The 15,015-nt window shown below is 35.4% G+C and overlaps 1 protein-coding gene across 1 annotated transcript in view; it reads left to right on the top strand.

The window, feature by feature from the left end:
• Positions 1-88: 88 nt before the first annotated feature.
• Positions 89-15,015, top strand: part of LOC118268902 (uncharacterized) — a 51,768-nt gene continuing 36,841 nt past the window's right edge. Inside the window, exons 1-2 of the mRNA XM_035583695.2 lie at positions 89-307; positions 447-601. Coding sequence (XP_035439588.1) covers positions 259-307; positions 447-601 — 204 coding nt within the window. The 5' untranslated portion in view covers positions 89-258. The remainder of the gene's footprint in view (positions 308-446; positions 602-15,015) is intronic.

The raw sequence follows: 15,015 nt of genomic DNA, 5'->3' as shown, positions 1-15,015 counted from the left end.
GACATTTAATTTTGTTCAATAGCAATACTGTATCGACAAAATACAGCAACATAATTTACGATAAAATTATATTAGTCTATGACTTTTATCAATGGAGTGAAGACGTTTGTTGTGAGATTTGTTTCCTATTATTTCGCCTTCCGTCGTTTAATTAATTCTGTGTGATCAAAATAAGTAGATAGGAAATAAATCTTTTTTACTTTACACAGAGTATAGCTCGGATTTTTTTTCTAAGTGTCTAGATGTAGTTTTATTAGAATGTTTTTCGAGCGTATATTGTTGTCTGTGTTCTGCCTTGGAATAGAAGGTAAATAAATTGGATTTTCATAAAAACCGGCTTGTAGAAAAATTACACTATTAGTTTAATTGAAAAAAATGTGTAAATATATTTTTTGAGGGAGAATATATCTTTTGAAAAAAATAATTAAATTTGCATATTTTTTTAGCGTTCCCCTTGGCTTTATCTGAGGAGGTGGAGATCAGGGATGTAGCTGCAGACAAGGGTACAAACGTGACGGTGCCCTGTGGCAGTCTAGACGCTGTACCACTGCCTAACGTGCAGTGGGTGCACAGGGGCAATCGGACACACCATGAAGTTTTGGTGAGTCTATAACTAATAAAACACGATTGATACACAATAAAAAAAATACAGAAACATGTAACTGTAACAGAAAACGTGTGAATTAAATTATTTATATTTATTACGTTACGTAAGGTGTAGGTAGTAAATAAAACCTAAATAAACAGATACCTATTATAGGTACATAAAGCTTTATTGAATTCCTAGTCACTTTTTCCCTGTACGAAGTATAAAATTAATTGCAAATGGACTACCTCATCCGCCATAAATAATTTTTATTATGCACTGTAGACAATTTTATAATTAAAAGTGTTATCCAATTTATAGTTTGAAGAAGATTGGCCAATTTAATAGGAATAATAATTAACTATTACTGCAGAATCATTATTTATTTACGGTATAAACAGAAAACGTAAATTCATGCCTATTCTTATTAGAACCTATTAAGTTCTAATAGCATTTCAAAATACCTGAACTTGCCTTATAGGTAAGGATCAATATTGTAAACATTATAATGATTACTTACGTTTACTAGAAATGTGAAATTAGGTATTAAAGCACAAGAAAAACTCAATTTTATCTCAAAACTAAATCTAATGTTGCAAACTGACTGCTTAATCTGAACTGATATTGATTTGACTTTGACTTCCAAGCGTCGTCTAATACTTACGAGCGAAACGGTATAATTTGCAAAAATCCGCCGGTTCCGTCAACCGACCATACCTATTTTTACCGCCAAATATAGCCGCCATACTTCCTGAAATAACCGCCGCTGTAAATACAGGATGTGGTCTCTTTGGTCTAATCTAGTGGTCATGATACGACTGGTAGGAATATAAATTTGAAACTGCTGAATTGAATGGCTACCCTTTCTCCAACAAATACAATTCGCTGGTCACTGAGTTGGTGTTCTCTATAATCGTCCCTTTACTAATTTGTGAACTTGCTTCAAATATCCAAATGTTCTTTTGCCACATACATGTTTTATTTTCGGCGACAGAAGTCCACCTTTATGCTAATTGTTAGCCATAATTTGTCCTTCTTGCCTATAACAAAATATTCTGCGGTTGCCACAATAAATCCGCTTCTCCCAATCTCCCCTATAAACATTGCTATATCTCCAAATTTTCTCTCAAGAGACGAGACTTATTAGATCTTATCAAGAGACGTCCTGATTCTCCAGGAAAGTGGGAGACTGAAAGGTTTTCTTGGTCAGTTTCAGGTTTGTCATTCATAAACAAATAAATAAACCTCGGCGTCTGCGTCAGATGGTGATCTAAATTATTCACGCACATCTTAGACGGCGGAACTAATGGCCATCAATATATTCCGAGCGAATGCCACTGGGCGACACGTGCATCAATAATTGTTGGGTTCAAAGACCATACACTAAGTCATTTTCCTTGTCTCCTGTTGTAAAATGTATTATCGTCCTATTTCTAATTGTGGTATTCCCAAATTTGAGGTCCGTTTTCTGTTCTAGTATACTTCCTTAAATACTATCTGTGAATAATAGGCGTTTAATTGGTTTAATTGTATTAGATTTAGTTAGTTGTACTCTAAAAATTAGTTAATTCCTAATCTGAAGGACATCCACTGCTGAACGAAGCCCTATTTCTCTTTATTTATGTTTTGGTCCTTCCACCATGATGGTCTTTGGAATCGCGTTAAGGTCTTATTTAAAATTGTCTTAATTTTTGGACGGGCTTGCTGGTCCTTTGTGGGCTGGTTTAAGACCTTTTCGGGCGCGAAAATCATAGTTATCTAATTCTAAAATCTGACTTAATATTTTGTGCTGAAAATAAAAACTAAGATTACACGGCATTGTAAATTACCTCTACAATACGTACTTAAACAGCCATATACGAACGAAATAAGTAGGTAAGCACGTAATACATAAACAATATAAAAAAACTACGTCGCTCTTCACGCGACCTTTGACAAAATCTTTATTTTCCGAACAAACAACGTTTTGCGAGGAAACCACTTCAAAGTTTTATTGGATTTGCAGAAATATTGTATTTCGTGGAGTGTCTACCTGCTTGTGTTTTGTCACGTGGAAGGATAATATTTGCAATTATTTACGACTTTTGTATTAAGGTACATATTTCCCTTACATTTTAGCGTAGGTACTTGAAAGAACTATTCTAAGTACTAGATACCTCTACATATTCTTTAGTGAAATTCGACTATTTTTTTTTACTTAAAAACGTTAATTGCGAATAAACAAACACAATAAAAGAAACCAGATTCATAAAATCATCGTAAATAAGTAAAATAAGCGTTGTTTTAACATTAAGTATGATTTGCATAACCAACATTACCTACACAAACTCACCTATTGTTTGTTTGACCTGTCTCACTGGGTATGAACTTTGAAGGTTAATATAAAATGATATACGAACGTCCTGAACGCTAATGTTCCTTTTTTATTACACTAATTGCTCTTTTCAGTCCCCCTGGAAAATAACTGAATAAGTCCAATTTGAACCAAATGTTGGCATCTCCATTGTAACATTGAACTGATAGGCTCTTGCCATAATACGCATAAATAATATTGCGCCCCAAGCGAGGATGGAAAGCAAGAAAAAATGCCGTCTCAATAAAAAAATTGCAAGGACCGGGATTCTCAATCAATCCATTTATTCGTCTGAAAGCAAACATCGTTTTATCCATGATCGGTTCCAGTATGTCGATACGAAGGCAATTGATGGAAATGAATGAAATTGAATAAAACTCCGATCCCATTCGCGAATCCGGATACGAAACGGCATAGGAAACAAATTATTTCCCCGCTCATAAACGTACCGTAGTCTTTTATCGTATTCCCGGTGTACAATCAGCCGCCAGTGTCTGTAATAAACCTCTCCACACCGTTCATTCGAAATGTTCATAAAGACTTTTATGTGATCACAAAAACTGTCGTTCCATAGTTCAGTGTCAAGTTTATGCTTAGTGGGAACCGCAGACAATCAGCTATAAATATTAACTTTTTGTTGGGGGCTAATCAACTTGATTGGTTGTCAATTTGCTACTGCTGAATGATAACACTTTCGGATTAGCTATCGAGAACTTTCAATAAATACACTACACAATTCCAGAAATTGCACAGTTATAACTACTAACTAGTAAATTCAAGATATGTTTTAAAACAACTTCAGGAAATAGTCTACCGTTTAGTAGGTACCTATCTCTACTTTCGGTTGTCCTTGAAAATAATGAAGCCATCATCTGTCGGTGAATTCGTAATTATACTCAAACAAGTAGTTTTACTTGAAATGCAAAAAACGTAAATATAAAACCTGTTTTAATCCGTAAACACTTGTACAAATTCCGAAGACACATCTTTATACCGAAATGTGTGTACCTGCCTCATTATGCTTTTAACTTTACATCCTTGTTCTGCAATTGAGAGCCTACATTTGCGCGTAGTAATACTAAGTACACCGATCGATGTGGTCCTTAATCACAATAGTCCTTGTATGTGTCCAAATCGTGTGCATCAAGCGTGTTTGCCCATTGAAAAATACGTCGCTGTACCCTCGTCATGACTCCGTAATGTGGGCCATTGATGTCCAATGAGAATCCCGTCCACCATTCGCTCAAATGAAGGGGTGGATATGTAAAAGCAACTGTGTCTCCTCCAAATAGATTCGGATCATTGATTTTGTCCCATTTTCAAAAGGACAGCCTTTCATAATATTCTGTGTTCTTTCCATGTCATTAGAGCATAAAAGATTTCTGAATTTCGGTTTTTTATACGAAAACCAGTGTGGCATGAGACAAAGTTTTACTTGTGATCTGCTATGAAAAAGAAATAAAACGCTAGAATGGATTACTTTTTTCATTCGAAGTGAGAAGTAAGAGGATTCAGGCGACTGGGACCACGGAGAGCTGGGACCGCGGTCCCAGTCGCCTGATAACATTTCTGAATCGGTCGACTGGGACCATAACCTAATTTGCTTTAATGTACAGTTAACAAAAAAAATATTATAAAAAGTCAGGTTATACAATGTGATAGGGGACTTCTAACCCGTTAAGGCTGAGTACTACATCTAATTTTATCGACAAAAAAATAATATGGGGGGTTGAACCCCCAATTGAAAATATAGAAAAATAGCGATTTTTTCGGTAAAAATAATTCAGAAATGTTTTTTTTTCTCACCAAAATATTATCAAACATATGAAAAAGTAATGAATTAGTTAGCCAAGGTTATTAGCTACCGATTGTCGTTTTTTATTTCTACGACGCATACAACCTTTGATATCAAAAAAAGTAAAAAAAATATTAAAATAGCCATAATTTTTAGGGGGAGGGGATTCGACCCAGTAGTCATTCTGCAGTAAAAAACATAATTTGAAAACTTTAAATAATTAATAACTTTGTTTTATTTGTGATACTTTTGTGCTAGCTGTACAAATTCTTGTACTTCAACAATGGATTTGTAGATAAAATTAAGGGTGGTCCCACTCGCCTAAGGAAATAAATAAATAAAAACTAATCAGGCGACTGGGACCGCGGTCCCAGTTATGTAGTGGTCCCAGTCGCCTGAATCCTCAGAAGTAAATGTCAACTCGAAAAATATAGCCTTTTCGAATAGATAGCAATTTCGCATGGCTCTTTTTTTTGAAACCTTTCTTCATTTCATAGGACATGGCCTAAACAAGTAAACTCGTAGGTTGTAGGTACTGGCAGATTGTCAAATAACGATTTTAAAGTCAACCCAGTATTTCAGTACACCGGGTCTGTTTGTGCCAAAAAGTGTGTTGTGTAAATAATAAATGAAATCGTCTAACAAACATGGAAATGCAATTAAAACTTGTATACCTGCTCGCGTGGTGGCACTCGGCAGTACAAAACATAATTACGATATATTTATTGCCGGCAGGCTATTTATGGCAAATTGTTTAACGACTGCGTTACGTCACACGAATGGGTTCCGAGCTAAAAATACGTTTTGCATTAAATGAAAACGACTGCGAATATTTTTACAATTGAATTTATCGAAGCTGCCTTTCTGATAGAAGGTAGTTTACTGACGCTTTTTGGTAGTCAAAATAATAATCCGAACTTAGACACTCGTTTACTAAGATAAAAAATCTTGTAAACTCTTATGGAATATTAACAGCACTTAGATCTCATCTATTTTTAATCAGCAAATGCTATATCACAGCATAAAGCAATCAAGAACAATTAAATACGTCACTTATGCTAAAAATACCAATTCTGCTTAAATTGTTAGATATTTCCTAGAAAGCTGTCAGTTACTTGCCAAAGTAATGTATGAAAATTTTAGGAACCCTCTTGTCTAACGTCTAGGCGTCTAGACCGCAAAATGCGCCACAGCGTCTTTGCGACATGCCTATGGGAAATCAAGTTTACTGCCATAAATTGCATGTTGCTACATTCATTATTATGTTATACACAATTTCCCTAAAGGTTAATGAACTAAACACGAATTAATGGCTCAGCAACAACAGGTTGACAGTGAAATATTGTTTGTCCATTTCTTTATTTCAAGCAACGGGTCTTAATTCTAGTTCAAACAGATTACTGTCGTTCGTTTCTACCTGTGACGTCTCTTTGTCCAACTCGTCAAATAAATCCACTGATTCCTTCAACAGATCTTCAACTTTCAGAATTGGTAATAAAGTCCAAAATGTATTGAAGTTTGGGATAGCTTGAAGTGCTGTCGTCTACGTTTTAAGTAATTGAATGTCCACCGTAACTCCAGGTTGGAGGGGTTACAATGTAAATATGATAAATGACTATGTGATTGTATCACACCCTATGTCCCTAATAACTTTTCACACTTGGGCCACGTTGTAATCCTTTATAAGCCTTCGCAGGAGGGTTGTTAATAGTTATAACGATTATCGATAATTATACGTTGGAAAAATTGTTGATACCAATTTATTCGTTATGGTTAATAATAGGATTTAATGTCTTTTTTAGGTAAATTTGTCTCCATTGGGCTATTAATGTGAAGACTTATTTATATGGTTGTGTAATCGTCTACTTAGTAGATAAAATATTTAAGCATATTTGCCTGATATTGTCAATGTAGCTAAAGCAGTGCTACACACTTCTTGCCGAATCTCGTGCCGAGTGCACAACAACGCAGTGTTATTATTTAATTTCAACAGTTTTCCTTACAAAGACTTTTAATTCTTCAGTGTATTAGTATTAGTTAGTCTAACGTTTATTAGTTTTTCAACTGTGCTTAAAACTTCGCCATGTTTTGGCCAAAGAACTTTCATAACGATCGTACCTCCTATTTCTTAAACGATAAGTGTTGCAATGTTATTACATTGTTATTCTGTCTGGTATAATATTCATTGAGGAATATATATATTGTCACTTATTATCGTTCATACAACGGAATCTGTACTTTGTTTATAACAATTGTCCAAAAATGCACTATATTAGTCCTCTTTACATGAATAGAATCTACCGTGGTACCCACCAACTGCACTTACTAATAAGATTGGTCCTTCTAAAAACTTTCTTTCTTCCTTACTTCTGACTAAAACTAGTATTATTCTTTAATAACTCCAAAAATATCATACCGTTCATTGTCTTTAGAAAAAACGTCATGTTCGCGACATGCAATCTTTCTGCTAGCGATGATATTAAATATGCATAAAACAAACATGTATTGTGTCGTACGGGAGATGGCGTAGGTATATGAGCTGGAGTGGCAAGCGTTCCTTAGAGACCTATTGTTTCAAAATATGAAAAGATAAAACGAATTTTTAAAGACATTTTTCGATACAAAGGCTCAAGTTATTAATAAATATGTCTGCACACTATTATTTTCTCCTAAGCTTTATCAAAAGTCAACCCTATGCTAGAATTAAGTAGACATTATGAAGAACTAAGTAATAAGCGTTATTAAAAATATACTGTAATGTTCAAGACCCCAATCGATTTTAAACAAAATGTTTCAATAATAGTTGTTGCAAAATTACATTGAACAGTGGACATCGACGTCGAAAAGACTAATTGGGTCAGAGGCCTTTTCAGTCCATTCAAACCGGCTAGATATCGCCATACACCAGTGAGAACCAATCATATCACACTCACGTTCACTGGTCCAATCAATCCGCCCGACCTATGTTACACAATAGAGATCCGGACGTGCGTTTTAGCAAATCCGCGTAGTATCACTAACAGGCAGTATGTTGTGGATTTGCACACAATACAAAGTGCTGAATGACTGACTGATTGAATTCAAGTTTGGACCATCGGTTTCAAAGGTGTAATTTGAAACTACTTCAGCTACGACTAACTACATTACGCGAATCCTAACGAGCTTCAACAGTCAGTGTCGGTTATTGCAATGACCTTCAAATACCCCTCGGTCAGGCTTAATTTAGCAACCGAGATTTTCCTATTACAATGGCCGTAGCCAGACAAATAGATACAGGAAGGGACTAATTGGGTCAGCGCCCTGCTCGGACCGCCACCGGACAGTACGTACCTAATAGATGTCGGTACATACTGGTACGTACTGAATATAACCTTGCACTTGCAAGCAATTTGGAGCAGACGGTTGGTGCCTGCGTGTCTAGTACCAATTGAGGTGCTGCATGATCGCACTATTAACAGCAACAGATAGTGAAGTATGGTGCCGCCATATTGTTTTAATATTTTTATATTTGAGTTGATAGGTAGAGCGTTGTAGCTCGATATAGCCCGAAACTACCCCAATACGGAAATTCTGCGTCTAATAAATGAACAGATTTTTTGTGAATCCCTTAGGCGGATGAGAGTATCGGCAAAAGCATTAGCGGCATCAATGGTAGATAACGATTGTCCTTAATGCACGATACCAAACTCGAAGCATTTCCTCGAAATAAGAGTAGCCAAAATTGTCAAATATAGCCTTCCAGTATTTTCTCTTCGTTTATTACGTCAGCTATATTGTTGTGAATGGTAGTTTTAACTTTCGTTTCAGTTTCCAGTTTCCCAAAGGTAAACATAAAAATAAAAGTTTCATGGCAAACAATTTGTAGATTACGTCGCTTGTCGCTTCGATGTTGAATGCCTTTGAAAACAAACATTCTAGTAATGTAGGTGTTTTTGGGTCAATATTCTTTATCTGAGTAGATAAGACCCGTTTATGGGCCTCTCCCAAGCGTTTGTTAAAGACCGTGATACATTTGTTTCTAGAAGATGTTCCTATTCAAAGAAAAAAGCGATAGTTTGGTGTGGTGCAATCGCAAGATAAAAATTAAAATCTGAGTCTAAATTTACAGGCTTATATCATTATACATGTAACCATATTTGTATTCGTCATTCTTCATAAGTATATTAGGAATGCACAATAATATGAATATGATAATAAACCATAAATTCCAAGTAATGGAGCTATAAAACATTTTTATTAAAAAGCCAATTTGCAATCGCGAATAGCATCGATATCGCTTTTCCATTTTCAATATCGTGTTTTAAAAAGGGATCCTCTACTAGGGTCTGCTCGTGTGTAATTCCTCCCTTCAATGCACTTAATCAGGATTAGGGCCGCATTTTCCATTTGCTTAACTCAGCTTTGGCTTAGGGGATGAAAAACCAGTTATGTTTCGCGTTCCTGGATATTTGCTAAAGATAAGTGTTTAATATCCATATTTTATGTGCAAATTGTCTGGATTTATTTCATTGCATTTTTATTGTTTTTTGTTGAGAATAATTTTAGGAAGAATAGAAGGCCTTTTCGGGGCATTGAATGATCCTAGCTAGACTGAAATTGATGATGATGAGAATATTTGACTAGAATATCACTAAATACCGCACTAAAAGATAAATCTGGACCACGGACTCATTAACACTACACTGACATAAAAAATAATGCTGATTTGGTAAACAAAGTCATGTGTGTTGTCAATATTTCAATTAAAATGACCAAACATTATCATCTTACGTAAAGTCTTACAAAAAACAATATCAATCTGACACACTTAACATCCAAATATTATCATGTTTATCAGAATTTTTATTGCTACCGACTACCGACGTGTCTACGGCAGATCGTCCCCAGCGTCCACGTCGGCCTCGACAAATCTGGATACAACTGGTATTCATTTGGAGATAATCAACGTGCTCCACTACGTTCCATCTCTTTCTATCACATTCGTTACAACAAGGACCACAGTCTCCCACATACCTACTATTGATTCCCAAAGGATTTGAGGTTTTGTAGGCAGTCCTGGCAATCAGTTGCCGAAATACTTAGGAAAGTGGTTTTAGAGGATACTTTACTGGTTTTGTTTGCCTGTTTTATTCAGAGAATTTCTGGATAGTTCGTCCGTAGGAAGGTGATATAAATCTTTAATCTGGGCACGCTTTGTTGCATTGTCTTCCATTCTCTACGTGTCTGCCTTAACGTCTTGTAAAATTTAACAAACGACTGAGGAATCCATTCCGTATGTCTTTTTTAAATTGCTTTTGTACTTTAGAGTGATCTGAAGGTTTGACTCTCTAATAATGGCGATTTCCTGATGAAACAATTTGTTCACATTTTAGATTAAAATATAATCAAATAAAATTAACTATGAAATAAAAACAATACCTGTCTCCCAAAGGCGAAAAACTATAAAAATCTCCATTCAATGACATTAATTTGTGTCGAAGATCTTGCAAAGATGGCTGCCGTAAAGTAAATTGGCCGATGTCTCAATTCGGACAGTGCTCCGTCTATTTATAGTGGTCCTATCAAACACGCAGATGTTGCTCGGTGGAGCTGATGAATGACATCCTTTTATTGTATTGTCAAGTTCAATACTGGTTCACTGCGAAACTCAAACCATGTTTGGGGACAACGAAACTACTGCGACTGCTCTGTAGCTTAGCTTTGCTCCAGATTTTTAATTAACTTCGCACAAATGGCTCTATGTCTGTGAGAAAATTGAAATGTTTTGTATGTACTCAGTTGTAATTAATGTGGCTCGTTCCAGTAAGTAGAAACTGAAGAAATGTTTGATGAATTTTATAATTAGTTTTTTTATAGAAGAGGCCCTTAATATATTTTTAAGAAATTATTCCTCTCGCCTCAGTAAGGAGATTATTGTCTTTAGCAAAATGTCCCTTGTTGTTTTCTTTTCTTTGCCAAATTTCTTCCTAGACAATTATGAATACAAAACATTTTTCGTCTTTATCATTTCCCTCTAAGCCTCGAAAGCCGCGAGGTTATTCAACCGCAGTATCCTCCAGACTCATGCTTATTCCAATTAAATAAGAAGAGGGTGAGGGATCCGAAACTATCTGGTTGGTTAATTAATACTTATGTTCAATTATGTAGCTGATATAGTGTTGTGGGATGTTGTTGGCTCTTTATACATATTGGTAAGTATGAGATTATTAATTTAATTGAAATGAGAGTGGGATGCATTTATTAATCTGTCACAGATTTCCATTTGCAATCGACCATATTGCGAATTCCCGAGTTTTGTCCAATATTTGTAATCAGTTTTGGTAACAATGCTCCACTAATTTGCCCTAATCAAGACATTAGTAATTACGGATGTTAATTGGTTGTACAACACAGATTGCATATTAAATCGTATTAGCACTTCGATGTCTATTGTGAGCAATATCGCTATCTAAATCTATCGATATTTCGTAACTTTCCAATAGTGTTTCACTGTTCGCAATAAATGTAACATTTAATATGAGAATTTTACGAGTATGATCATAGTAATCTACTTTTACGAGTCAGTCAATGTTTGCCCTCGTTTCGCTGCTTTCAGTAATATTTTTAATCATCTCTCTGGAATTAATGTTGACTTGCTTTCTCACCTCATATAGCAAAACTAGTAAATGGAAATGTGCCACCGAAATATTATTTCGCTTATGAAATGGTTTTTAATGTGGACATTTTCTCTTCTAAGAAATTACAGACTTGAAGATTAAAAGGTTTCTTTATTAATTCATCTTAAAAGCTTTTCAAATTACTAATTCCTTAATTACTTGCTATGTTCTGTTTAAGTTAAGTAGATATCTCCTCGGGCGGAATGTTTCTCCTTTGCAAACTTCTCTAATTCAGTAGTTTATTTTCGGTTCTGTCCTTAATATCATTGATCTGTGTACACACTTTTTAAAATGCTGTTAGTATAAGTAAATATTAGTTGAATTATAAGTAAACGAATGTTAATTAGGAACTCAATTATAGGTATTTATGCTTAATGGACGTTTTCACAAACATTTGTCTTCAGCTAACAAATGAAGTAGTTGTGGTTGAATCAATTTAACTATCCACATTTCCAATGTATTTGCTGAATTCACTCCATGCTGTAACAACATTGGCTGCAAGCTTTTCCACTTCAATCCAATTCCACACATCCATGTTTGGACCTGTAGTATTTACACGCAATCACAACTTATGTAGCATTCAACGAGCGGCCGCTCCACTGTTTTTATAACCCTAGTAAAAATATATCGAAGCGTCAATTTGATGACCTTCATCAACGTTTTTTTGATTTCCTCTCTTTAATCGGCTATCTGATACCACGTGCTGTTGTTATGTTGTTTCGAAATGTCTAGATCTCAGCCAATTTATGCGTTTGAATAAGAAACAGGTTTTTCATAAGTTGTTGCCTTCGTGTTTATGTAATGTAATGATTGGTTTTTTGTGTATTTAGATTGTTGACCGCACCGAGCAAAATTGACTCGATCGATTGTTAGACGTCTGATAAATTAGCTCAAATATTTTGATGTTGTAATAAATGTTGTAAAAGAAAGTATATCTAAGAACTCATATTCTTTTACATTTTTTAATTTATCAAATCTCTGTATTCCCTAATGAAGGTCTTCCTACAAACCTACAATTAGAAGGAATTACAGCTGAATCCTGATTATGATTAAAATCGCACCGGATGACAGGTCTAATCTCGAGACTCCCGACCTACCTCGAAAATCCTGTCATTTCCCGGCCAACTGTGTATTGAGGTCAGCCACGAACTTGGAGCAAAAACTTTATCAACGTCAGATGCAGCCCCAATACCTATTTGATAGAGGTCCCAACTTTTGAAGGTTTTGTTCACGAAAATTTCAGAGCGGTAAAAACTATATTGCTTATGCCCTCAAAATTAATCGAATTTAGGCGCTCTTTCACCTAAATAAGAACAGTGATTAACTTTTCTACTTGTGAATACTATGGAAAAAATAAATGAAGTATTTTAAATCTATTTTATATCTGTGAAAATTCTGCACTTCAATAGTCCTACTATTTAAACTCGTAACAAGCATTCACTCAGGATAATTGTCCAGTGCGACTAGCAGACTTTACTTTTCTCGAATCAATAGGAGATGAAATACGCTACACAATCACTATTATCAAGGGTTAAAGAACCTCTCAAAAATCTGCTTTGGGAATTGCGAAATAATAGTTTTAGGTGTGAGGTTTTATTCCCAAAGGAGATTATCTCCTACCCATAAGAGGAGCTACAAAATCCGTAAATCCAGTCCTCGATACAATTTGCCAAGTACCAGCCATACCCACCGGATGTGTCTTTTATCAATATCTCATCTGGCTAGCAGCCACCCTCATGCCTCCCCGGATGAGATCCCTCGCGTTCTTTGTGTCCAGATATAGCTTCCGCCATCTAAAACGCTCTCTTAGATATACGAGCTGCGACGTTTGGCGCCTCAAACCATGTATCAATTTAATAAAAAGGGTTTATTTTGGTCCTGTTTTGAAATACTGGCTTCGCTATATTATGATCCTGAAAACATTGAATGCGAAGTGAAAACTCTATTCGGTTCGGTGACTTTGCAATTTTTATGATTGCCGACTTTTACTCTTCTGTATTTTGCTTCTAAATTGTCGTGTTGATTCATCGTTAGTTTAGCTTGTTCAGCTAAACTGTGCGTTTACTGACGATTGTTGATCTATGATTCACTCGGAGCTAAATACCGTGTAATTGTCCAAGTTATGATAGTCGTCAATTTTAATAGGATTATTGCGGCGCTCGCAAGGCGCTGTGTGAGCCATCTTGTGGCTTAATTCAATTATGATCTTAATCAGTTTGTGCTCTGTGCCTCTGTAGTCTTCACTTAAGACAACACAACCTCGTTTCTGTAAACGACCAAACAGATTATAACCAAGGCGTGGGAGGGCAAACGAAGTTTTGATTAAACCGAATAGAAGGTTTGGAAATAAACCAATGCCAGGTTTCCCTTTCCAAACATCCACATATAAGTAGCGGATATAAACAAATGACTGAATCCCTCTGCTCGTCGCAGCACAAAGCCATTCAGTGTACCGTCGTTTAATCATAGACAATGAGCGTGCTAAAAGCAACTGTGCGTTGTAATGGCCGCTTTTGTAGTCGTACAATAAGGTTGTATGTTTGTGCAACAACATTGTCATGATAATATGTATGTTTTTTTACACATGACTGAGTTTACCTTTGCCAAAACATTTTTTTCTGTGTTTCACATTATTTTTTGTACATTTTTATTGTGATTCATTATATCTTAAGTCCTTAGATCTCATTAAATCGAATGGCTCGATAAACTCAGTGCCGTTTGCAGATTTATATGGCTATTACACGCAATGAACCCCTTTTAGGTCAAGTAAGATCGTCATCTGACTTAACCTTTAGCACAAAATGTCATTAACGTCTTTATGAAGCGTTCATACATTTGAGACTTTATGGCAACGAAATAATCATAACCTTTTGTGTTTCTAGACAAAAACGAGAAAACCTGATGGTGATATTAAGAATATTATAGTATTCATCATATTAATTCGATATTACAATATCGAATAATAAACTCAATAACAGCCTGCCTGTTAACATGACCAGTGAAAATTGGGTGTCATGTACCCTGGTATACACCTGTGAGGAAAATAAAGCAAGTTATTTTATTATAACTGCCCACATTTGTGGTACCGAATATGTTACTAGTGGGAGCATTAAAACGAAATGAAGTGAAATTGCCGCAATATTTTATATCTGTAGCTGTACCTACACATCATTATGCAAGGCTTTTCCGACTTACATGCTCTGCATACTAAAATATTGCACGTAGCATTGGAACTACAAAATCTACATATTTTCATTGATGTAAAACTAGATATATAATACTATTTACCACCGTGAAAATCCATCACAAAATTGAACATACTCTCAAGGACCCAGGATCCATAATTGAAGCTTTCCGCTTCTTGCCTATAAAAAGAAATATCGTAAACCAGGAAATCGAATCAGGAATTCCGGACCGGGGTTTCTAAAGATGTTAAGAATGTATATACGGCCTAATATACTACATTTACTGCCTATAAAAGGACGCATTTTCCTGCAAAATTTATAAACTCCTTTTAAGTCGGAAAATAAAATAAAATCTCTCAAACAAAAGTATTAAAAACTTTTCAATTAAAAGCTATCTGGAGAAAGTTGGCTCAGCTTGCGGAGTTGGACAGTTCCCATAC

This window comes from Spodoptera frugiperda, chromosome 2 (assembly GCF_023101765.2).
Source record: "Spodoptera frugiperda isolate SF20-4 chromosome 2, AGI-APGP_CSIRO_Sfru_2.0, whole genome shotgun sequence".
NCBI classification, from domain to species: domain Eukaryota; kingdom Metazoa; phylum Arthropoda; class Insecta; order Lepidoptera; family Noctuidae; genus Spodoptera; species Spodoptera frugiperda.
This window is presented reverse-complemented; position numbering and strand designations above follow the sequence as displayed.